The sequence below is a fragment of the Bos taurus genome, chromosome X, assembly GCF_002263795.3.
Source record: "Bos taurus isolate L1 Dominette 01449 registration number 42190680 breed Hereford chromosome X, ARS-UCD2.0, whole genome shotgun sequence".
NCBI lineage: Eukaryota > Metazoa > Chordata > Mammalia > Artiodactyla > Bovidae > Bos > Bos taurus.
This window is the reverse complement of record NC_037357.1, coordinates 34,134,417-34,160,728: the sequence shown is the minus strand read 5'-3', so window position 1 is coordinate 34,160,728 and position 26,312 is coordinate 34,134,417. Positions and strand designations below refer to the sequence as shown.

At 46.2% G+C, this 26,312-nt stretch overlaps 1 protein-coding gene across 5 annotated transcripts in view; it reads right to left on the bottom strand.

Moving 5' to 3' along the window:
* Positions 1-15,536: 15,536 nt before the first annotated feature.
* The window catches only part of PASD1 (PAS domain containing repressor 1), a 108,231-nt gene continuing 97,455 nt past the window's right edge, over positions 15,537-26,312 (bottom strand). For 3 of the 5 annotated variants that reach the window (XM_024988626.1, XM_005227617.5, XM_059883772.1), the window contains exons 13-17: positions 22,919-23,098; positions 22,425-22,616; positions 21,967-22,088; positions 20,175-20,439; positions 15,537-16,161 (exon numbers count right to left, since the gene is read on the bottom strand). In XM_024988626.1, the coding sequence (XP_024844394.1) occupies positions 16,039-16,161; positions 20,175-20,439; positions 21,967-22,088; positions 22,425-22,616; positions 22,919-23,098 (882 nt within the window). In that variant the 3' untranslated portion in view covers positions 15,537-16,038. The remainder of the gene's footprint in view (positions 16,162-20,174; positions 20,440-21,966; positions 22,089-22,424; positions 22,617-22,918; positions 23,099-26,312) is intronic. The other 2 variants (XM_059883773.1, XM_059883774.1) reach the window with 2 other exon arrangements.

Genomic DNA, 26,312 nt, shown 5'->3' with positions numbered 1-26,312 from the left:
TAGCTTCAAGCTGTACAACTGCTTGGCTGTGGTATAGAACTGGCTCCTCCATACAGAGCATTCCATTTCTGTTCTGGCTGCCTGATCCTCAAGGAACTAGGGCCACGAGGGGGTGACAGGACCTCAGTGTGGAGGAGTGAGAGAAAGTGATTTTGGATGAGGCCACCTCTCCCCACTCTGGGTTCCTTCCCAGTCCCTGGTTTCTTGCCTTTAGAGCATTTGCAGATGTGCCATTTTGCTGATTCATTCATGTTTCATGGTGATCTGTCTGCCTCCCCAGCCAGATCCTCTCTGTAGCCTCAGCTCCTTCCTGCCTTTCTCATCTCATTTCCTACCATCTAGACTAGGAATTGTACATATTTTTATCAGTTCTGATTATGAAAATATATGCTCCCATTGGGAAATTTCAGAAAGAACCAGTCGCAATCCCACCAGATAGAGAAAACCACTATTAAAATTTGCATTTATTGCCCTCCTGTTTTTCACTCTATAAATCCAACTTTACATCATTTAGTTTATGTGATGTAAAGATTTTTGTTAATTTAAAGAACATTTTTATTTGATTATAAAATTCATAGTATGCACATTATAAAAACATTGAGGAAAAACGTGTATAAACAAGAAAGTTAAAAATTACCCATAATTTCATTGCCTGGTGAGAATCATTTTAGTAGTTCGGATTTATTCTTGTGTATGCTTTTTTCCACCATTTTTCCCCCTTAACAAAATCTCATGACTCAGCAGGCATCTTCCTTTGTCAGCATGAGACAAAGTATGACTGAACCAATACTTCCTTATTTCCCACTTCTTTCTGATTCCAATGTATATTGCTTTCTTTCCATTGTCAACAACACTGTTGTGGCCTCATTGGTACACATGTCCTTGGTGTGTGACTGTGTTCTTGTTTTGCTTTCATCCTTGCAAAGGCTTTCTCCAGCCTCAACATTTCAAAATAAATGACTTGTCACCATTTTTGTGTTTTTGTTAGTGAACATGTAAATTTTTAATCTGTCCAGAATTGAATTTGGTTTAATATTTAAGCTCAGGATTAGCTTTATTTTTCTGATTGTTTAATCTGTTTGTGAAATATCATCATTTCTCCACCTGAGTTGAAGAGAAAGGGTAGCTAATGGATGTGAATTTGAGCAAACTCTGGGAGATAGTGGAGAACAGAGGAGCCTGGCATGCAGGCCATGGGGTCATAGAGTTGGACACAACTTAGCAACTGAACGACAACAACAAGGGGACTTGAGCCCCTACAATATCTATCAACCTCCCCCCAATATATATTTGATGTGGACAATTAAGGTTCCCATAGCCTTCAAGAATCACCACCTACTCCTACTGACTAGAGAGCCATCCTGAAAATTTGTCTCTAAAGCAAGTCTGAAGCCACAGCTACACCACACTGATTGAGGTGTCAGTCCTGCCGTGTCTGTATCATATATCCTTGCCTCTGTTTCTAGTGTAGCCTGTCTCCTCATGCCAGCCATACACTCCTAAGACCAGTGTAAACTCTAACACACCTGGAATATAGGCTAGGGCAAGTACCCTCTCACCCTTTGCCCCCAATCATATCTACTTCTCTCCCCCAGTAATTCCATTATTAGTGATTTACTCTTCTATCAAAACTCTGGAATAGTTTCATAAAGTTACAAAAGAAAAATAACAGCATTGATATCACAGTTGTAATTGCATTAAATTTGGAGAAAACTGGTATCTTTACAACATAAATCTTTTCTCTCAAGCTAATGGTATTTCTTTCTATATGTATATTTTTCATTTTATTTATTTGTTGATTTATTTTTAGCTGCCCTGGGTCTTCATTGCTGCACTTGGACTTTGTCTAGTTGCAGCAAGTGGGGGTTACTCTCTAGTTGTGTTGAGTAGCTTCTCACTGTGGTGGCTTCTCTTATTGCCGAGCACAGGCTCTAGGCACACGGGCTTCAGTAGTTGCAGTTCCTGGGCTCTAGGTGCGTGGGTTCAGTAGTTGTGGCACATGGGCATGTGGGATCTTCCCAGACCATGCATTGAACCCATGTCTCCTGCATTGGCAGGCAGATTCTTAACCACTGGACCACCAGGAAAGTCCTGGTATTTCTTTTCATTTTCCTATATCTTATGCGATTTTTCTCAGCAAGTTTTTTGAGTTTTGTTCTTATAAGTCCTACATATGTTTTAATATTTTATGTATAGAGTGTGTATATAAATATATAGCATATATGTTAACATGACAAAGCTATGGCAAACCTAGATAGCATAATAAAAAGCAGAGACATCCATCGCTTTGCTGACAAAGGTCCATATAATCAAAGCTATGGTTTTTCCAGTCGTCATGTATGGATGTGACAGTTCAGCCATAAAGAAGGCTGAGCATCAAAGAATTGGTGGTTTCAAATTGTGGTGCTAGAGAAGACTCTTGAGAGTCCTTTGGACAGCAAGATCAAACTAGTCAATTGTAAACGAAATCAATCCTGAATATGCATTGGAAGAACTGATGCTGAAGCTCCAAACTAATCGCTTGGGCCACCTGATGCGAAGAGCTGACTCATTGGAAAAGACCCTGATGCTGAGAAAGATTGAGGGCAGGAGGAAAAGGGGGTGACAGAGGGTGAAATCGTTAGACAGCATCATCAACTCAATGGACATGAATTTGAGCAAACTCCAGGAGATAGTGAAGGCCAGGGAAGCCTGTTGTGCTACATTCAGTCCATGGGGTTGCAAGGAGTCAGACATGACTTAGAGACTGAACAACCAATATGTTAACATATGTTATACAATGTTATATGTAGAAGATAACATATATTATACATGACATGTTATTATTAACATTAATTACATAATGTACAAAGTATATATATTTATTGCAATTGTGAATGGAATCTTTTTTTCTGGCTAATTATCATTGGTTTATGAGAAAGGTGATGATTTTTATAAAATTATCTTGTACCCATCTGTCTGGCTAAAAATGCTTCTTTATTGTGTAGTTTTCCAAGTAGGTGACATAGAATTTGCAAATGAGAATAAATGTGTCTCTTTTTTTCAGATTCCTCCCATTTGTTTCTTGTTCTGATCCCACCACAAAGTCCTGCCCTTGGCTGTCATGGCAACACTGCTAGGGATTCACTATGCATACTGATGTTTCATTTACCACTGGTTCAGATATATTTAATATATCATGTTGAAGGAGAATCCTTTTATTCCTGGTTCACTTGTATTTGTTATTTTAATCAGAAATGGAAGTTGAATTTTATTAAATAACTTGCGTTGATTTGCCGTATTTTTTAATGAATACAATCAATTTCATTGTATGGAGGTTTCAAAATGTACCCAACCATTCCTCAGGGAATTGGAGGCTTAGATTTTTTTCCAACTTTCATTACTGTAAATGATGCTGTAAATTAATATCTTTATAAAAAATAAATAGGCATCTTTTTTTTTTTTTTTTTACATGAGCAGGAAGAAAAGCAAGTGACCAAGATTGTCGAGCATCTCCTCTGGCTCTAGTACTGGGGTTGGTCTTTCAAATCTGCTGGTCTTTCTGGTTCACCCATGTTTGAATTAGTTGGGGGACACTTCTAGCAGCTAAATTTTGGTGAATGTGCAAATGAATAGGAAGCAGCTAACACAGACAGAGGAGTCTAATTATTCTTTTTTAGACTTCTATTTATTTTTCAGCTTAATCCAGCTCAATACATAACTCCTGAATGCTTCTTGTGAATCAGAGATGGTGTGGATTAAAGGCAGACTCTACTCAGCTCCTGCCTTTAAGGGTCTCTTAGTCAGCACATCCTCATGTAAATGAGAATACAGATCTGGGAGACGAAGAGGGTGGGATGATTTGGGAGAATGGCACTGAAATATGTATAATACCATATATGAAACGAGTCGCCAGTCCAGGTTCAATGCACGATACTGGATGCTTGGGGCTGGTGCACTGGGACGACCCAGAGGGATGGTATGGGGAGGGAGGAGGGAGGAGGGTTCAGGATGGGGAACACATGTATACCTGTGGCAGATTCATTTTGATATATGGCAAAACCAATACAATATTGTAAAGTTAAATAAAATAAAATAAAATTAAAAAAGTAGAATCATGGCGAAGTCCCTGGTGGCCTACTAGTTAGGATTCTGGGCTTTCACTGCCATGACTCAGGTTCAGTCCCTGATTGGGAACTGAGATTCCCACAAGCCTTGAGGCATGGCCAAAAAAAAAGCAAATCAAGGGTCCCTAGCTGTAAAATCGGCTTCACTGGTGGCTCAGTGGTAAGGAATCCTCCTGCAATGCAGGAGCTGCAGGAGACATGAGTTCAATCCCTGGGTCGGGAAGATCCCCTGGAGGAGGGCGTGGCAACCCACTCCAGTATTCTTCCCTGGAGAAGCCCCATGGACAGAGGAGCCTGGTAGGCAATAGTTCATAGGGTCACAAAGAGTCGGACACAACTGAAATGACTTAACATGCATGCAGAGGTATAAAATCATTTGGTTAAAAAATCTGAACCTTTATAGGGTCTGATTCTGAGAACTGAGATGCTATACAACAAGGTTGGTCTAAATCCCAGTGTGAAAGGGATTCACCTCACTTTTGCTAGCAAAAAGTATGGTAGTTTAATTTTTTTTACAAAGCTTATTAAAATATTCCATCACTTTGTGGTCATAGTGGTTTAGTCACTAAGTCATGTCTGACTCCTTTGTACATATTTACACTCACTTGCCTTTTATTAATGCTTATGAGATGGCTGGATGGCATCACTGACTCGATGGACGTGAGTCTCAGTGAACTCTGGGAGTTGGTGATGGACAGGGAGGCCTGGCGTGCTGTGATTCATGGGGTCGCAAAGAGTCAGACACGACTGAGCAACTGATCTGATCTGATCTGATCTTCTTGTTTATCCTTTGTGATTCTTTCCATTTCTTTTAAACATAGAAAATCTCACCTATCCCAGGGTCAGAAAGATATTTTATACATTTTTTTCTTAGTTTTTTTACGGCTTTATTTTTTTCAGTCACTCAGTCACGTCTGACTCTTTGACAGGGTTCCCTGTCTTTCACCATCTCCCGGTGTTTCCTCAAACTCATGTCCATGAGTTTTAAGTCATGACTTCAAAGTTGGAGGGAAACAATAAATCTCCCAGACCTTTGCTATGGAGGTTTCCTCTCCCTGTAATGTCCACCAGCCCCCCTTCTCCAACTCATAACATTCATTTGGAGCTGAGACCCAGGATAAACCTGCCCTTCCCCCAGAACTCCTCTTACAGCTAGAAGGGGTCTTGTCATCATTGCCTCCATTAGAACATCTCCATTTCTTTCACTTTTTTTCCCCAATATACATCTAACACTTATCCACCCTGTTTCCTGGGCTCGGGAGAGAGTGGGGAATCAGTTTGACCCCCTCTATGACACTAATAGTTCAGAAGTAAGGACAGAAGGTAAACAGTTATTTATTCAATGTGCTTAATCTATTAAATGATTTATTTATTAAGCAAAATAATATATAAGTACACATAGAGATAAATTGTGCTGTTATGAGCATTTATGGAAAGGGAGAGGGTTTAGTTAAAATAATATAGTAACATTAGAATAAGAAACAAGAGACATACATACCGAAAATAATACATTGTAAAAGTGTATCATTAATAGCAAATTCTATGATTGCTTACTTAGAAAGCTGAAGATGTTTAAGAAATCGTTTTAGGAAGGCAGATGAATACAAGACTATTTTATCCAAAAAACTTAACCTTTTTATTAATCAGCCACAAAATAGAATGGAGAAAAATACTACTCACAGTTACAACTTCCACTTTGAGGAAGAGATATTTAAACAGAGACCTAAAGCAAAAGATGAAGTCAGCCATGTAAGGAGCTTTTAAGGTAGAAGCCTTTCTGGCAGAAGCAATAGCAAGTACAAAAGCCGAAGGCACAAAAGTGCTTGATGTTCAACAGCCATAGGGGAGGCTGGCATGGTTGGGGCATATGGCGAGCAAGGGTTGGAGGCAGACACAGGAGGTGAGTTCAAAGAGATGGCAGGGCCCTAGAGGACTTTGCAAGGGGCTCACAATTTCTCTAAGTACAATGGAAGGTGTTGGAGGGTTTGAAACAAGCAAGTGACATGCTCAGTTTGATATTCTATGAAGACCACTCTGGAAGTTGTATAGGGAATGGATGGTAAGGAGCAAAAATGTAAGTAAGGAGACCAGTGAAGAAGACATGGGAGAGACATTTCAGGGAATGTCCTGCAGGTGAGGGAACTCGCAGGTGAAGAGCAGCAGATGGATTCCGGATAGATTTTGGAGGAGATCTTGAGCCAACAAGATGTTGCTGTTGAGTGGATATGGAGAGTTAAGGAAAAGGAAGAGGTTAGGGTTGGTCCCAAGAGCATTAATACCACAAATTGGGTGGCTGTCTTCGTCACCTGGGGCTGCCATAACAAAATACCACAGGCTGGGTGGGTTAAACAACAGACATCAATTTTCTCACAGTTCTGGAGGTTGGGAGCTCCAAGGTCAGAATGCTGGCAAATACGGTTCTTGATGAGGGCACTCTTCCTTACTTGCAGATGGAAACCATTTCACTGTGTCCTCATGTGGCCTTTCCTCTGTGTGAGTGCAGTGAGAGAGGAATCTCTAGTGTTCTTTCCTCTTCCTCTAAGGATACCAGTCTTATTGGATTAGTTCCCTACCCTTTTGATCTCATTTAACCTTAATTACTTCCCTAAAGATCTCGTCTCCAAATACAGTCCCATCTGGGGTTAGGGTTGCAACATATGAATCTGGAGGGTGGGCATAATTCAGTCTACAACACTGGTTTAAGTAAGAAATTCATTGTCTCACAGCTATGCAGGCTAGAAGTCCAAGATCAATGTGTGGGCAGGGTTGCTTCCTTCAAAGGCTGAGAGGGAGAACATGTCTCAGGCCTCTCTCCCAGCTTCTGGTGGTTTACTGGCCACCTTGTGTGTTCCTTGGCTTGTAGAAGCATCACCCCGTCTGTCTTCATCTTCGCCTGTGGTTCTCTGTGTGTGTGTGTGTCCACGTTTCCCTTTTTGTATAAAGACACCAGTCATGGTGGATGAGGCACCCCTGCTCCAGTATGATGCCTCATGTTCACTCATTACATCTGCATGACCCTATTTTCAAAGAAGGTCCCATTTGGAAGTCCTGGGGATTGGGATGCCACTATATGAATGTTTGGAGGACACAACTCAGCCCATAACAGGAGATTTCTGCCTTAGAGAACTAGGTGAACAAGGAGCTCCATCTACCAAGAGAGGGAAAACTATGGGGCAAACAGGCTTGTGGGGGTATCAAAAGTTTTGTTTTGAACATAATATATTTGAAATGCCAAATGGGTATCTAAGTTTTGGGGTGTAATGTCGGCAGTTGTGTATATGACTCTGGCTTGGTAAAGAAATGTGGTGTGGCTGGTATATTTAAAATGGATAACTAACAAGGACCTACTATATAGCACAGGGAACTCTGTTCAATGTTGTATGCCAGCCTGGATGGGAGGGAAGCTTGTGGGAGAATGGATACATGTATATGTATGGCTTAGTCCCTTCGCTGTCCACCTGAAACTATCACAGCATTGTTAATCGGCTCTACTCCAATATAAATTAAAAAAAAAAAAAAGAAATGTGAGGTGTGTGTGTGTGTGTGTGTGTGTGTGTGTGTTATAGGGGACTGGATGTGATCACTTAGGGTATGAAAGAGGTGCATAAAAATCCAAGACCCAACTTTAGGAGTCAGGAGGAAGAACCAGCAAAGGAGAGTGAGAAGGAGTAGCCAGTGAGGTAGCAGATGGCGACACAGGAGTGATGGTGTCCTAGAATCTTAGAGAAGGGAGTGTTTACAGGAAAGGCTGTCCAGTGACTCAACAGTGCTGAGAGCTACAGTAACACTAGGGCAGATAGGTGAACTTGACAACACGGAGTTCATAGGTGACCATGGTAAGAGTTATTTTAGTGGACTGGTGGCAGCTGAGGCTGGATTCAAGAGTGTTGATGCCTATGCTGGGAAGAGAGAGGAATTGAAGATAATACCTACACACAAGTGCTTTGAAAGGAAGCAGGAAAATGTAGGGGAAAGAAGATAGGAGTCAAGAGATGATTTTTTTTTTTTCCAGCTGGTAACAATGACAGCAGGTTTGCATGGTGTGGGGACGGTCAAGTAGAGAGGGGGAATTCAGTGATGCTGGATAGAGGGACAAGTGGGAAGGATGGATCTAGGGTGCAGAGAAGGCATCAGCCTTGGAGAACAGAAGGGAGGCATATGCTGTTTTAGCTTGCGGAAAGGAGGAAAGGTTGGTTATAGAGGAAGGCAGGTGAATATGCTTGGTGATGGTATGATGAGGGAGTTTACATTCCATATTTTCTAATTTCTAAATCAAATATGGACAAGGTGAGCAGGAGGAAAGTGGGAAGACATGGATACTTTGAGAAGAGAGCAAATCACCATTGTAAGATGGACTGGAAAAACACAAGACACAGAGGTCCTCCCGCACAGTGAGGTGTGCCCAGGTGAGTTGGAGATCATAAATCTATAAGGCTGTGCAATGTGCCAGATTGTGTGATTCTTTCTACCAACACAGAGATGCTTAAGTGCAGATGCACAAAGCATAAATAGTTGGGTTCATCCAATGTTGGGGATTTGCTAGTCAATTGTGAAAGAAGGCAAGAAGGGGCAGGGAGTGATGGTATGATGGTTCATGACTCTAAGGGCACTTGGAGAGTAGAGACGGGAGATATAAAGAGATCTGATCAAGGGATGGACTGAAATCTTGAGAATAAGGTTCTGTCCCACATGTAGAGCCTGGCCCTATGTAGGTGCTCAGAAAATATTAATTGACTTGGTCACAAGGGAGGACACTGGAGAGCTGCAATACTGCAACCATACACCAGGGGGCAAGAGACGACAAGAAATGAGTCTAATCAAGCCCTGCCTAAAGTCTGGGGGCTGTGTGGCCAGAGCTCCAGGCCCCCTCCTGCCTGCTCTCAGTTTCCCCAGGCAGTGGGGGCAAATAATACTGCGTATCCAAGCTGGAGTCTACTGAAGGTACCACCAGGTGGCTGGTGGTGGAGCGTGTGGGGCAGGAACAGAAGAAATCATGAGCCCTATGACAGAGATAATGGGACCTCCTTCATGTATGCCTGTCCTGGGCTCTTCTTCCATGTCTGGGCTCTGGACAATGCCCCAGTCGTGAGCAACCACAGGAAGCAGACTCGAAGTGTTCTTGTGCACCCTCACATACAGAAAACTGGTACCAAGAAGTTCAATCTATGTGTTGGTCCTGAGGAGCCATCCCACTTCCCCCGAGGCTTGTCCCATGGGATATAGCCTCATATGCTGACTCGACCTAGAGCGGCCCTAGAGCTATGTGCCCCAAACCTGGAAAGGTGTTTTGCTGAAGCAGGGGCCTGGGGAGCTTCTGGGGGAGAGGAAAGACCCATTGCTCAACATACCTTCCATATGCCTCCTGTATGCCCAGCCTATGTTGGGAGCACAAAACAAGGTCGATTCTCCAGTCATCTGTTCACCCACGTGCTCCCTCATTTATTCAAGCTTTCCCTGCCCCTACTGTGTGTTAGTGAAGGTAACAGACAATTATGCCCAATAGGGTAGACCACAGAAAGGGAGGTGTCAAGGCCAATGTCTGACTACTGGCAGGGGTGACTGAGAGGAGGAAGGGTCCTCTCCCTGAGTGGAGACCTGGTTTCTGGAGATGTTGAAGAACCTGTTTTGGGCTGTATCGACCTTGATATGCCCAGAGGACACCCATGGGTGGTGGTTTAGTGGCTAAGTCATGTCCAACTCTTGTGACCCCATGGACTGTAGCCCGCCAGGTTCCTCTGTTCATGGGATTCTCCAGGGAAGAATATTGGAGTGGGTTGCCATTTCCTTCTCCAGGGGACACCCATGGGGAGACATCTAGTACATAGTTGGATCTAAGGGCCTGGAAGCCAATGGGTAAAGAAAGGTGGGGTATTGGGGTTTGGGAGTCACGTCATTTCCCAGGTAAGGGCTACGGGCTGGGGAGGGGTTAGCACGGGAGTCAAAGATGGTGGTGGGTCTGAAGAGTGGCTGCCTGGGGCCTGCTGTCCTGAACATGCTTGTAAACTGATCAGAAAGTACTCAGTGGGACTTGGGGGGAGGTCCTCAGAACAAGGGTGGAGAGCCTCTGAAGTTTTGTCCATCTTCTCAGGGACCAGGCACTCCCTCTGAATCTTCATGAGAACTAAGGTAGGGGGGCAGCACAAGGGCCAGATCGGCAAGGATCAGACTTGTGTTTACTTCTTCATCCATTGGTCCCTCAGTCGAGGAGGGCTCTTCATTCTGGCCCCACTCTGGAACAGGCCTCATATCCTTCTCCTGCATTCTAGAGAGTCTGACCAGGCACACAGAGGTAAAACAACTTGCTCACAGTCTCAGAGCAAGTGGGTAGCAAGTGAAGCTTAAAATAAAAGTTTAATGTCTTGCCTTCCTCGGCCCCATGTCTGGACCAGGAAGTGGTGGGCATTGTTGTGTGTGGGTGAGGTTTAGTACCAAACTGCATGGCTCTGGCTCCTTCCCACGTGCCCTGTTGTCCACAGGCCCCTCTTTGCAGGAAGCCTGCTTTTCCAGTGGACCACATGCTCCAAGGTTCTGGGTGTGAATCTCCCCATGAGCCAGGCTCTTTTCCAGAGACCTGCACCCTCAGTTGAAATCTCACCCCACTTCAGCCAAACTTCCAACCCCTCTTCCCCCAGGGCTGGTAGACTAACTTCTAAATAGATTACACAAACATTTGAATGCACAATTCTAAATACTGCAATTTGTCTGTCCTGTCTGTTGACCTTTGCCTCCATGCCTTTGACATGTTTTGATTCTCCAGGGTTGTGGGTTTTGTTTCATCAACAAGGAGACCATGTGGTTAATTATCCTTTGACCTTCGGGGTCAGGGCCTCCATCTGGGCAGGAAACACCCAAAGCTCCAGGAGTTTCTTGGCATTTAGTTGTCATTGCCAACCACTCCCATGCTCCCCCCCACCACTACCCCACCTCCCTGCAGTGTTCCTGCTGGTCTCTCTCACTCACCAAGCCCTCCCCCAAGTCCCACCAGAGCCCAGGACTTTTGCCCCACAGCAGCTTCGGTCCATCCTCATCTCTGAGTCTCTTGCTGAGGACGAAGCCTGAGGCAGGGTGGCAAGATGACTGGATGAGGTTCAGAGGCTTAAGAACACCAACACCTGAGCTAAGTGTTAGGTGTACGGGGAAGCCGTCTTCCTGGGGCCCAAGGCTGAAAAAGTGGGCTGCCTTGTGCCCTAGAGATGGCCTCCTGGGAGTTAGCCCTAGAAGGCTTGAGGGCTTGACTTGTCATTTGAAAATCCTGCATCAACCAGCTGGTTTTCTTTGTGAAATGTTCTTTGGGTAGCTGGACGGCCCTTGGTGGAGGACGTTCATGGGGACATTTGTACAAAGAAGGTTCTGGTGGCCCCAACGCCTTCCCCTGAATCTCAGTCTAGAGGAGGCAATGGCATGTGTGCAGCAGGGGCCGAGCAGAGACACATGGGCTTTGGTGAGGCCCAGGTGAGGCAGAAGAAAGGTGAGCAGAGAGCCTTCCAGCTGGGCTCTGCTTCATGGGTGAGAATCAGAAATCCAGAGGTGAGATGGAAGGGTGTTCAGGGTGTGGAGAAGAGGGACAAATCCATGAGGGTAGGAGAACCAGGACTCGTGCCCAACCCAACGGTTCCACAAGGCTGGGGCAGAGTGTATGAAGGGTGGAGGGCTATGCAGTTGGGGAGGAAGGGTGAGGCCAGGCCACCAGGCCAGACTAAGATCTTGGTTTTATTTGATAAGCAGTGGAAGCCATTCCACATCGTCTTGCTTAGCCATGAAAACAGAAAAACAGCACAGTGCTTTTCTATGCCCTGTGGAACATTTACTTGAGTCATGGCAATAAACTGGAGTCTTTGTTATGGTCGTTGGGGCCTGTTTTGAGAGATGGGGATGGAATTTGCGGCAGCCCTAAGCCCCCCAAGCCCACCCTGGCCCCTTCTCTCCTGCCCGACATTTCTCCCAGGGATTTTGGCAGAAGTGAACAACACTCACATCCCAGAATGTTCAGAGGCTTCCTTCACTTTCACTGCCTTCAGCAGCAACCCTTGACATGCCATGCAGGGCCTTGGCCGGGTGGTGCCCCACCGATGCAGATAAGGAAGATCATGGAGCAGGGCTGGCATTTTAATAATGCCTTTTTTATTGCTTCCCTTGTGGCTCATCTGGTAAAGAATCTGCCTGCAATGTGGGAGACCTGGGTTCAATCCCTGGGTTGAGAAGACCCCCCAGAGAAGGGAAAGGCAACCCACTCCAGTATTCTGGCCTGGAGAATTTCATGGACTGTATAGTCCATACAGTCGCAAAGAGTCAGACACGACTGAGCAACTTTCACATCATGACATCACATCCTTCTTTATTATCAAAGTCATTTGGGAATAGGAACAGTTATCAATTTTTGCTGACCTACAAATTACATGAATATTCAGCTCGTAAAATCTGCACTTGGAATATCCTATTATATCCAGACTGAGGCTTGGTCAGTGAGGTGGCTGTGCTGCCCACCTGGGGATGAGCTGACGGGGGTGGGGATCATGGTGTCTGTGTTGGGAAGGGTCTGCCACACAGGGGCTGCTGTGTCATGTTCCTCCAACTTCCTCTGCCCTCTCCACCCACAGAGAACTGCAACTCCAGTACTTTTCTGTACAGGAGCTGCCAATTTGACTTTGTGCTGGAGGAGTAAAGAAATCCTTGCCCAGCCACCAGAAGGTCTTCTGGGGTGGTTAGGCAACAGTGGTCTGGGTCAGGGGCCACTCTTGCTGACCTCCTTACTAGGGGTGCATACTTTACATCTCGGGGCTGCTGGTGGTACTGTTGAAGGAAGGGAGGCCGGGGTCTGGGGTCCTGGATCAACTATGTCTGGGCCCCCTTCAGCTGTAGGAGCCCTGTGCCCACAAGATCACAGTGCTCTGGCCGCTCTACCCCACCCCCACCCCAACATCAAAGCTGGTGGGGGCCGGGCAGCTGTGGTGAGGTCAGAACTGTCCAGCAGAAGCAGCAAGGCCAGGAAATTTGGGGTAAGCTACCCCCATGTCCCAAGCCATGTGCCCAGCCATTGAGTTGTGTATGGGTCCCAGTGCTCAGGGCACTACCCAGTAAGGAAAGCCATGAGGCTGAAGCTAGCATGCTGGGCATGGGCATCCTGGGAGCAAGGCTCACTTGGCCTTTGGATGGGGTCTCCCTCCCAGGCCCTTCCCTGACACACGCCTGCCCTTGGGCTGCTGGAAGAACCTCTTGTCTCCCTCAGAGAGGAGTCTGGAAGGAAAGACGAGCTGATTGAGTGTGTTGTGCACCGTGTATGAGTGGCCTGTGGGGCCCGGAGGGAGGGTGATGGACAGAAAAGCTTTGTCTTGTGTCATTCCAGGTGTAGCTTCCATTTGTGGCATGGGCTGCAGAGCCCCCAGCACCTCCTGGGGCAGTTTAGCACAGATCGTGGGGACAGCCATAGCTATTTCCAGGTGGAGTTGTGGCCTGGGAAGTTTGGCCCATGATCAGTCTTCTTGACGCAAGTCTGCTTCCCTGGGCAAGGTTGGGACAGAACCGCCCCCTCAGTTTGTGATGCAGAGTGCATGCAAGTCTCATTCCTTTGGTACTAAAGCCACCCCTGACCCTCGTGTGGACACTGCCATCTCTTGGTCTGGTCACCCTGTCTCTCCCAGCACCTGACATCAGACAGCTTTCTCTTGGGCTACAATCATCAAGAGACCCTCTGAAGCTGGGGGAATTAGGGCTCATGCCTGGGAAAAGAAAGATCCCAGTTAAAGCCATCAGTCTGCCCGGGCAGCCAAGTCTAAGGTCTCAGCCAAGAGTGCCAAGAATGCCTTGGAGCAGTAACTGGGACTAGAACTGCCTAAGAGAGCTTGCTCAGTGTGTTTTGCCTTTAGTCACATCCAAATCAAACTCATGCTGAACCAGCCAGCACATGAGCACTGGTTCTGGGCTTTAGTCCCGTGCCCTCCACTTTCCCCATCCTAAGATGGGGTGACACTGCAGCTACTGCTGTGGGGATCCCTGGAAAAAAGCAGGCCCTTATGACCCTCTGACCACCTGGCTTGGGGGTTGAGCTTGGAGCCGAACTGTTGATCAAGGTAGAGCCTGAGGGAACCACAGACTACCTCAGCTCAGGATTCTTGTCTGAAATCCAGAGGGTGGTGAAGCCGGAGTCATCTGGGTCAGATGGGACAAATCCTGGCCCAGAAACACCCTAAACATCAAATTCAAATAATAACCCCAACTGGATGCCTCTGGTTGAGTCAACTTTTGTGGTGCCCCTCTTGAAGGCTCTACAATGCCATTAAGCATCATCTAGCTAAAAGGCACTGTCTCTTTCTCCCTCCTTTTTTTCTGATGGATAAACAGAGGCCCAGAGGGCTTCAGTGACTTGTACAGCAGAATGAGGCCCCAGCTGCATTATCTTGGGGTGTGTGCTGCTCTAGGACCTGCGTGACCAGCTCTCTTTTCTGTGTAAAGGGGAAAATACTATACTCCAGGAGTTGGTGATGGACAGGGAGGCCTTGCATGCTGCAGTCCATGGGGTCGCAGAGTCAGACACGACTGAGTGACTGAATTGAACTGAACTATAGTTGGGGAGGGTGGTTGTTTCAACAGATTTTTATTTCTCACAGATCTAGAGGCTGTCAAGGAGATCAAGATCAAAGTGACAGCAATGTAGGTTTTATTCTGAGACCTCTTCGATTGGCTTGTAGGTAGCCAACTAGTTGTGAGCTGATGTGAGTGCCTCTTTGTGCACACAATGTGAGAGGGAGAAAGCCCTTTGTGTCTCTTCTTCTAGGTGCACTAATTCCACTATGAGGACCCCAGCCTTATGACCTCATCTACAGCTAATCATCTCACAGAGGCCCCACCTCCAAATACCATCCCATTAGTGAGAGACCTTTAACATATGAGTCGAAGGGGGGCAGGCATTCAGTCCATAGCACCATGGTAGAGATCTGGCTGCCTGGCAAATGTCAAGCTTCTCCTATGGGTCTGTGGCCTCACTGCCCCTTTAACTTACCACTGGGGATGGGGGCTTCCTTTGCCTTATTCCAGCAATGGCTCAATACTTTAAGACTGACATTCAAAGTACATGATGACTTTAGGTTGGGTTATCCAAGCACCCCCTACCCCCTTTTCCCCTCCCCAGTGCACACACCTGGGAAGATGCTCTCCTTGGTGCTTGACTAAGAGCAAATCACTCTTCCTCCAGGGAGAACACTTGCCCGAAAGAAGAGAAGGAACCTGAGTGCAGAGCAGATGGGCACTGTGCCCTTGAGCAACCAGGCTCACCTCTGATGGGATATACCAGGCACAGCCACAGTCTACAAAGAGAGGTTAGCACCAGGCCAACTGTGTCGGGCCTCGGCTATCCAGAGGGCTTGGGCACACGGCCACTTGGGAAGGCAGGAGCCATTTCTAGGTTCCCAAAGTCAATCCTAAGTTCACAGAGAGTTGTAGTCAAAGATAGTTTTTATTAAGCAGTGGAACTGTGATGATTTTAGCACAATTTGTTGACCTATTTCAGCTTCCCACAATTGGATTGCTATTTCCCATGGGTTTCCCCAGTACAACTGTGGAGGAGGCACAGGCCTTGATGGTTGAAGCCAAGGCCTCGAAATTCTCACAGCTTGAGATGGAACAGCTGTTTACTAGATTGCAAACTGTGCTGGAAAATATTTCTTGGCAGAAAAAGGGTATTCTAAGCTGAGCAGACTGCAGCCTGCCTGCCCATGGTAGAATAGTTAAGTGCAACACTGGGCAGCAAAATTTCCAAGACACAGGTTTTAAAGAACTAACAATTAAAACAGAAAGTATTAGGAAATAAATGTCTTCACCCCCCACCCCCCACCCCCCAGTCCAGGGAACCTGGAGGTCCCCTGGCCACGCAAGCTTCGTTGGCCTGTCTTATCCCCCTTCTCTCAAGGCCTGAGAGAAAAGTAGAGCTAATGTGGCTCTACAGATTCAAGTGGGACTGCTGTGATGACATACAGGAGTTTAGCTCGTTCGGCCCATTATTCCCGGCTTGGACAGTCCCCAGTTCTGAAGAATGCTGGACTTGTTCAGTGGGTGCCACCTGCTGAGAGAAAAGGGACAAGATGGAGTCCTTTTCTAGAGTTCCTGGGCCCATTTTGCAGTGGTGTGAGGATCCCTTTGGTCTGAGCCAGTAAGCTGCTGAGAAGGAAAGCACAAGCCTGCAAGGTGCCAGTAGAAGTTGAATCTGGGAGAATGGGATCCTCCCCAGCTTCTCTCTCCCAACAGCATAGTAGCTTAAAGAGCAGCAGAAGTAGGCCTGGGCTCTCCAAAAACTTGTCTGAATGCCTAAGGCTACTGGATTCCCTGTCTGGCTTCCCCCAACCCAGCTTCCAACAAGCCATGGCCAGCCAAGAAATTAGAAGATCTCTCTGGCCTCTCCCTGCCTCTACCTTTAGGTCTCACCATTCTACACAGACTAGATGACTTCCATGCAGAGCCTCAGTGGCAGCTACCTGGCTCACTCAACGTGACATGGAGAGGTAACAACCCATTCTGGCCTGTGGACAGGGGAGGAGGGACAGACACACAGATGGTGTCACCAAGAGTGGACTGCGGGGCACTTTGTGCAGGAGAAAGAGCAACCCCCTTGGGCTGGTTTTTGAAGGTGATAGATTTTAGTGAGTTGAACTCAAGGGGGTGGAGGACAAGACTAGGGAAACAGAAGGAGCAGGGCTGGGCTATGGGCAGAGGCTGAAGGTGTTGGAGGACCTAGGGAGAGCAAGGCTCCAGAGCGTGGAGAAGAGGAGCCAGGGCAGAGTGTAGGAGCCCCCACAGTCTTGTGGACAGGGAGCATCTGACACGGTCCTGCCCTTGGCTGCTCCCCTGGTTCTTATCCCACCTGTGTCACATCCCTGGGTCCTCTTTTCTCCACTAACTGGGCATCTGCCTCTCAGGGTAAGTGCTTGAGAACATGCATGAAGGTCTCAGCAGAGTCTGGCTTTGTAAATGAACCACAGCACACACTGACCATCTGATGGCATCATGAAGGCTGTCCCTTTAATGGGCCACCTTTCTGGAGGGCTGGTGGCCCAGCTGGTCAAGGGGTGTTTGTGAAATGAATCATACCATTTAAAATACCCAAACTTCTTCATTCTTCCTCAGTTTACTGGATTTTTGTTGTGGTTAGTTTTTTTTTTTTTTTTTTTTTAAGGGGTTAAACCCTACACATGGACATCACCAGATGGTCAACACCAAAATCAGATTGATTATATTCTTTGTAGCCAACGATGGAGAAGCTCCATACAGTCAGCAAAAACAAGACCAGGAGCTGACTGTGGCTCATATAATGAACTCCTTATTGCCAAATTCAGACTGAAATTGAAGAAAGTAGGGAAAACCACTAGACCATTCAGGTATGACCTAAATCAAATCCCTTATGATTATACAGTGGAAGTGAGAAATAGATTTAAGGGACTAGATCTGATAGACAGAGTGCCTGATGAACTATGGATGGAGGTTCATGACACCGTAGAGGAGACAGGGATCAAGACCATCCCCATGGAAAAGAAATGCAAAAAAGCAAAATGCCTGTCTGGGGAGGCCTTACAAATAGATGTGAAAAGAGAAGCGAAAAGCAAAGGAGAAAAGGAAAGATATAAGCATCTGAATGCAGAGTTCCAAAGAATAGCAAGGAGAGATAAGAAAGCCTTCCTCAGTGATCAATGCAAAGAAATAGAGGAAAACAATAGAATGGGAAAGACTAGAGATCTCTTCAAGAAAATTAGAGATACCAAGGTAATATTTCATGCAAAGATGGGCTCAATAAAGGCCAGACATGGTATGGACCTAACAGAAGCAGAAGATATTAAGAAGAGGTGGCAAGAATATACAGAAGAACTGTATAAAAAAGAGCTTCGTGACCCAGATAATCACAATGGTGTGATCACTCACCTAGAGCCAGACATCCTGGAATGTGAAGGCAAGTGGGCCTTAGAAAGCATCACTACAAACAAAGCTAGTGGAGGTGATGGAATTCCAGTTGAGCAATTTCAAATCCTGAAAGATGATGCTGTGAAAGTGCTGCACTCAATATGCCAGTAAATTTGGAAAACTCAGCAGTGGCCACAGGACTGGAAAAGGTCAGTTTTCACTCCAATCCCCAAGAAAGGTAATGCCAAAGAATGCTCAAACTACCAAACAATTGCACTCATCTCAAACGCTAGTAGTGTAGTGCTCAAAATTGTCCAAGGCAGGCTTCAGTAATATGTGAACCGTGAACTTCCAGATATTCAAGCTGGTTTTAGAAAAGGCAGAGGAACCAGAGATCAAATTGCCAACATCCACTGGATCATCGAAAAAGCAAGAGAGTTCCAGGAGAACATCTATTTCTGCTTTATTGACTATGCCAAAGCCTTTGACTGCGTGGATCACAAGAAACTGTGGAAAATTCTTCAAGAGGTGGGAATTCCAGACCACCTGACCTGCCTCTTGAGAAACCTATATGCAGATCAGGAAGCAACAGTTAGAACTGGACATGGAACAACAGACTGGTTCCAAATAGGAAAAGGAGTACGTCAAGGCTGTATATTGTCACCCTGCTTATTTAACTTCTATGCAGAGTACATCATGAGAAACGCTGGGCTGGAAGAAGCACAAGCCGGAATGAAGATTGCTGGGAGAAATATCAATAACCTCAGATATGCAGATGACACCACCCTTATGGCAGAACATGCAGAGGAACTAAAAAGCCTCTTGATGACAGTGAAAGAGGAGAGTGAAAAAGTTGGCTTAAAGCTCAACATTCAGAAAACTAAGATCATGGCATCTAGTCCCATCATTTCATGGCAAATAGATGGGGAAACAGTGGAAACAGTGTCAGACTTTAATTTTTGGGGCTCCAAAATCACTGCAGATGGTGACTGCAGCCATGAAATTAAAAGACGCTTACTCCTTGGAAGGAAAGTTATGACCAACCTAGATAGCATATTGAAAAGCAGAAACATTACTTTGCCAACAAAGTTCCATCTAGTCAAGGCTATGGTTTTTCCTGTGGTCATGTATGGATATAAGAGTTGGACTGTGAAGAAAGCTGAGCACTGAAGAATTGATGCTTTTGAACTGTGGTGTTGGAGAAGACTCTTGAGAGTCCATTGGACTGCAAGGAGATCCAACCAGTCCATTCTGAAGGAGATCAGTCCTGGGTGTTCTTTGGAAGGAATGATGCTAAAGCTGAAACTCCAGTACTTTGGCCACCTCATGCGAAGAGTTGACTCATTGGAAAAGACTCTGATGCTGGGAGGGATTGGGTGCAGGAGGAGAAGCGGATGACAGAGGATGAGATGGCTGGATGGCATCACCGACTCGATGGACATGAGTTTGAGTGAACTCCGGGAGTTGGGATGGACAATAAGGCCTGGTGTGCTGTGATTCATGGGGTCACAAAGAGTCGGACATGACTGAGCAACTGAACTGAACTAAGTTCTTTTAAGATTTCTAAAGCCAGAACCCAAACACCCTTTGTTTGTGGCATTAGTCAGATTGAGAGTTTGTGGTCCCCAAGGGGACTTCTGGGAGTATATCTGGGAGCCAAACCTGCTATGTGACTGTGGTCTCGATCAGCTCGCATCCCTGCCCTAGCAACATGGGCACTGCAGGTGGTCCCCAAGGTGGGGTTTGCCCTGCCAAATACAGGGCACTGCATGGTTGGATGCCAAGCACTCATCAGAAGGACTCCTGGTTTATTTTCAATACAAGGAAACACACTCACACCAAGCCTTGGATTTTGTAGCAGAACTAAAGATACAGAAGTTCAGAAAGGTATCCCATCTAGGGCACTGAGTTCAGCATATGGCAAGACTCACTCTGCCCAGGGAACACATTTTTGATAAGTTTCCAAGTAGGACTGCATTTAATATCTATGAGAACAGCTCACTTTTTCATGGAAGCCTAGAGAGTCTTTTGTTCAGCCATGACTGCTACCTCCATGTGGGTACCTGTCCTCAAATTTTCTTGTGCTTTCAAGTGTGGGTTTCACACACAGAGCCTATGCAGAAGGGGTGTAGTGCTGTGCAGAACCTCCAACCTGGGTCGGGGGCAGAGAAGAAGGGAGTGCTATACCTGAGTACAGATGGTTTGGCCCAGGGTGGCCTGCTCATTGGGAGACCAATTACTCATTTGGACTGCTTGGTAAAGATGACTCTGCGAGTCTTGAGGCTCTTGCCAGAGGCAGATGTAGTCCTGTGGAGTCTCCAGTGTTACAAGCTGCGGGTTGTGAGTGATAGTAGTCTGAGGGAGGTTGGTAGAATAAATGTCATGGGACCCTGGGCCGTGGGTCACAGGAAAAAGATTCATGTGGGGCTGATGGTGATCTTCAGGAAATAATCTGTAATGGAAGAAACATGTTACAGAGACACGGGTCTAACAATGAGGCCCAAGAGACATCATCTTGCTCATTAAGAGGTACTCAAAGAACCTTTGGTTTGGGTGGCCGAATCAGGAGTCACTTGCTTGGACTCTCACTTTGGCCTGAATAAGACTCAATTCTCCAAAGTAAAGCAAATGGAAACACTGAGAAAATTTAGTCATTTGTATCAAGTGGTATTGTTGCTATTACTTGGATGGTCCTGCTTCTTTCAATATGGTGATCTCTGTGTAAGTCACTTCACCGACTCAGAAGTCAGGGACTTGCCCTTCATCACCGAAGGAGCCCGAGACCCAGAGAGGCTGCAAGTCTGCTTTCTCCTCTAAGTCCAGGGCTCCCTCTATCACCCTAAACTTGAGGGTTGTGTGATAAACAGAGATTTCTGAGCATCATCCCAGACTCTGAATATGCACTTTCAATAACCTCCTCAGGTTGATTCTGATAATTAGGCCAGTGGGAAACATGGCATTAACCCATCCCACATGTCAGGGTCACTGTTCCTAAAGGAAGACCCAGAAGGAACTCAGGAGAGCTTTAGGAGAGCTGCTCAGAGACTGGCATTCATTCAAAAATAAATATTGGGCACCAAGACTGTGCTTACACCACCTTTCATTGCTGAGCAGAAGCTTCTTTTTCTGGCATTGAGACCAAAGATTTTATCCCTGAGCAGAAACTGTTCCTGTCCTCATAGTGCCTCCCAGGACTTTGTCTTTCTATATTCTTGGCTCTTTAGGTATCTAATGCCATATGGATTGTCAGTGCCATGGAGATCCCTTCACCTGCTCTACTGTGACCACAAGATCCCAGGAAAATGGAAGCAGGAAGTTAGGAGCCAGGAGTCACTCAGCTGGGGACGCTCAAGACTTCCCAATAGACACCCTGTACCGTGAGACTTGGCTTGGCTAGAAGAAGTCAAGCAATTTCAAGATCGGCATGCTACTTCCCTAGCTTGGAGACTTCCTGATCTAGCCTTCTTATTTTCGGAGACAACTCTGTTCCATCAAGGCATGCTTGGCTATGGATCATGCCAGCAGAGGCAGTGAGGCCACAGAACAGGATGAATTGGAGCATGTTGCTTGGGATAGGGGACTTTGGGTGCCCATGGGCACGTCGCCCATGGTTTCGGACGTGATGTCCAGCCACCATAGGAAAGCAGTGACCTCAGTCCTTATGACCATCTCATGGCCTCCTTACCTGAATCTACCATTTTCTGGGCCATTGAAGTTTTCTGCATGATAGTAACCAGAAGCATTGAAGTTTTCAGTAAGGTAGTAGCCAGGGGCATTGAGGCTTTCGGCACGATAGTAGCCAGAGGCACTGAGATTTTCTGCATGATAGTAGCCAGAAGGCTGCTGTTCAGCCACCATTTGGGTAGGAATAAACATGGGTGGTGGTGGTGGTGGTCGTCGTAGGGGTAGGGGTAGGGGCATGAAACCATCATTGTAGCACAACATAGAGCAGCTAAGTTGGTTTGGCACGAATACTTGCATTTCTTGGTTTTCTCTGGTGGTATTACACTGTTGTGGCTGCTCAGGCAGTGGCAGAAGCTGCTGCTGCTGTTGTTGCAGCTGCTGCTGTTGCTCTTGGTTCACCTCTTCCTGAATGGGCACCTGCATCCACAGGAAAGAGAGAAGAGCAACTCAGTGTCTGCCAGAGCCTCATACATGGAACAAACTCTCCATCTTCTGTGGCAGAAGACAACAGGAACACTTCCTCTCTGGGTGCCCCGGCAGTCTGGTGACTCTGCTCCCAGCTGTGAGAAGCTGTGGTCCAGAACCCATGTGTGCATGTGCACCCAGGTACAGCTGGCCTGGACGTTTTATCTCAGGCAAATGAACTGTACCCAACCGGGAAACCACCACTCCCACCAGAGAAACAGGGGAGCCCACGCTTTCATAAGAATGAACTCTGCCTTTGGCTACAGCGATGAAAGCGGCCTGCTGTACCTGAGAAGATGTGTCAAAAGTCTGCTGAAGCTCCTCATGGATCTGAGAAGAACCCGGTAAACATGAACCACTGACAGATGTGGGCTCCGAAATATCGGAGAAGGGACTCTTCATTGCCTCAGAACGTGGTTTCTCAGGTGCTGGCTCCAGCAAATCAGGGCTAAGAACACGGCCTACGATGGATGGCAGTGCCTGTAAGGACACAGTATCACAAAGGTCTTATTCAGGGCCCACAGCTTTCCTCAGGGCAGAAGACATGCTGGTCATGGAGCAAGACTTCCAGCTCACAGAGAGCCTTGGCCCATCTCAGCTCCTGCAACTAAAAGAAAAGGAGCAAAGCCCTAAGTCCCTGCAAAAGATCATTCCAGATGTGCCATGCTTCCCTGGAGGCAGTTGCCCTCACGACTAGCAGGCCCTATCGACTAACCCCTTGGAGGCTGTCCAGGTCCCTTACTCGTCTCCCTTTTGCCACTGGCATGGAACTGGTCTCTGACCTGTGGCTTGGAATTATTCCTCTCTTGGAGCTGCTCCTTCAAAGTTTCCAGGGAGCTCCTCTGTTTTTCTAGTTCAGTGTTCAGTAGTTGTATTTTCTCATTCAGCTGCTCCTGGAATTTCTTCATCATTTCCTCCTGACTCTTGAGGTATGATGTGATGTGTGGTGACAGCTGTAGGGGCTGTGGGGAGACATCACTATGGTTTATATATGGGGCCACCAGCTTCTCCAAATTCTACCACATTGTTTCATTCCCAAGCTTTGGCATACTGAGAATGTGAACAACAACACCCCAACCCTGATTTCATTCACTACTAGAAAGTGTGAAGAAATGTTAGGGAATCCAAAAATCCTATCATCAGAAAAGATTACGGGGAATGTTTAGTCTAATTTTTCCCCAAACATTGACTCAGAGACATGAAATAACCTTCCCACAGTCCTTAGTGGAAGAGTCAGAGTGTAGCAGGTCAGATCACAAATGAGACATGTGGAAACATCCATCAAAGCTCCTGCTAGTGATGCAGAAAGAAGAAAGAGGCTCAATTGGCACTTCCTTTCATCCAAGCACTCGTCTAAGCACCATCAGAATCCACAGATCTGACTTTCACACAACTATGGTGTCCACATACAACTTGTGTGGAACACTCTCCCCTTAGCCCTAGAAATCTAATTTTAACTTGAGTATCAGCCTCAGATCTGCTGATAAACAGATGTATGTGTGTGCTTAGTCACTCAGTTGTGTCTGACTCTTTGTGACCCCACAGACTGGAGCCCATCAGGCTCTTCTGTCCATGGGGAGTCTCCAGGCAAGAATACTGGAGTGGGTTGCTATGCCCTCCTCCAAAGAATCTTTTCAACCCAGGGATCAAACCCAGGTCTCCCACATTGCAGGCGGATTCTTTACTTCCTGAGCCACCAGGGAAACCCAAGAATACTGAAGTGGGCAGCCTATCCCTTCTTCAGGGGCTTTCCCCAACCCAGGAATGGAACCTACATTACAGGCAGATTCTTTACCAACTGAGCTACCAGGGAAGCCCAAACAAATGTATAGGTCAATAAAATTAGAAACTGTGTTGCAGGACAAACTAATGCTTTGCACTGGCAGGAAAGGGATGAGGCAAGTCACACTTGAAAGGGAAGCTGCGAAAAGAGCCTTGTGCAGACCATACACATTTAGGTGGCCAGGGAACTTAAACACTGCTGCCAGGAGGCATGTTCTAAAGCACAGATTTGATTGGGGAAGTGACATGCTCAGATCAGTGTTGTAGAACATGCCTTTGGGCAGCAGTGTGGAAGATGAACTGACAGGACAAAGTAAGTCTGGAGTCAGAAAAAAACCTAGTGAGGAGGCAATGGAGTTAATTTAAGATAGAGATAACTGGGACCTGAAACAGATCAGAGACAGGAGACAGACAGGAAGAGTCAGGGGAGTGCCCAAGATGGAAGAGTAGGAAGACCCTGAGCTCATCTGCTCCCATGGGCGCACCAAAATTCTATCTACCGAGCAACTATTGATGAGAAAGATCTGAAGACCAGAACAAAAGATCTTCTACAACTACAGATCTTCTCTACAGAGAAGGAACCATGAAGAGATGGGTAGCAAGAGTGGAGTTGCATGACAGTTCAGTCACATACCCTAGGGTAGGTGACCCACAGACATGAGGACAATTACAATTGCAGAGGTTCTCCCTGGGGTGTAAGAGGTCTGAGCCCCATTTCAGACTTGCCAGGCTGAGGGTCCTGCCCAGGAAGCTGAGTTCCCAGATCATTTGGCTTTGAAAGCCAGTGGGACTTACCTTCAGGAGAGCCAAGGGGCATAGGAAATAGAGATTTCACTCTTACAGGATGCACACAAAGTCTAACATACTCCTGGATCCAGGACAGAAGCAGTAACTGGATAGGAGGCTGGGTCAGACTCACCTGCTGATTGTGGACAGCCTCCCAAGAGGCAGAAGGCAACTGTGGCTCCCCTCGGGGACATAGACACTGACAGTAGCCATTTTTGGAGTTCATTCTCCTATGTGGACACTGGTGTTGGCAAGGGCCATTGTGGGATCCTCTCTCAAGCTTATTAGCCCTGGGACCCAGCCCTGCCCTGGCCCAACAGTCTATAGGTGCCAGTTCTAAGATGCCTCTGGCCAAGCAAATAGCCATACAAGGATACAGGCCCACCTACCAACAGGCTGGCTGCCTCAGGACCACCTGAGCTTTCAGCTAACTCTGGACCTGACCCAATCCACCAGAGGGCTCAGGACACAGACTTGCCCACCAGTGAACTGCCACTACTCCTGGTACCTCCTGGGTCCCCACCCTGCTCACTAGCTGGGCAACATCAGCTCTGGGACCCTGAGGGCTCTGCAGCCAGAAATATCAGGTCCCAGCTCCATTCAGCAGGAGCTGTCACTGTCCCCAAGACACCCTGGGTCCCAGGCCAACCCACTGGTAGGAAGATACCAGCTCCAGGACCACAGTAGCCCCACAGACGGCCCTGTCAGGATCTCGTCTAAAGACATCACCAAAAAACTACTAGAATTTATAAATGAATTTGGTAAAGTTGAGGATACATTAATATATGGAAATCTGTTGCATTTGTATACATTATCGACAAACTATCAGAAAGATAAATCAATAAAATAATCCCATTTATAATTACATCAAAAGCAATAAAATCCTTAGGAATAAACCTACCTAGGGAGTTTAAAGACCTGTACTCTGAAAACTGTAAGACAGTGGTGAAATAAACTAAAGATGACATGAACAGATGGAAAGTTATACTGTATTCATAGATAGAAATAATGTCAAAATGACCATACTACCAGAGGCAATGTACAGATTCAAAGGAATCCCTATCAAAATACCAATGGTGTTTTTCACAGAAGTAGAACAAATAACTCTCAAATTGTGTATGGAAACACAAAAGACACTGAATAACTAAGACAATCTTGAGAAGGAAGAACAAAGCTGGAGGTATCATGCTCGCTGACTTCAGACTATACTACAAAGCTACTGTAATCAAAACAGAATGGTACTGGAACAAAAGCAGACATATAGGTCAATGGAACAGAAGAGAGAACCCTGAAATGCACCCACACTTATATGGGTAATTAATTTACAACAAAGGTGGCAAGAATATACAACAGAGAGAAAACAGCCTCTTCAATAAGTGTTGTTGGGAAAACTGTACAGCTACATGCCAAAGAATCTCACAACATACATAAAAATAAATTCAAAATGGATTAAAGAGTTAAATGTAAGCCCTGAAGCCATAAAACTTCTAGAAGAAAACATAGGCAGTATGCTCTTTGATATCAGTCTTAGTAATATTTTTTGATATGTCTCCCCAGGCAAGGGAAACAAAAGCAAAACTAAACAAATGGGACTATGTCAAACTAAAA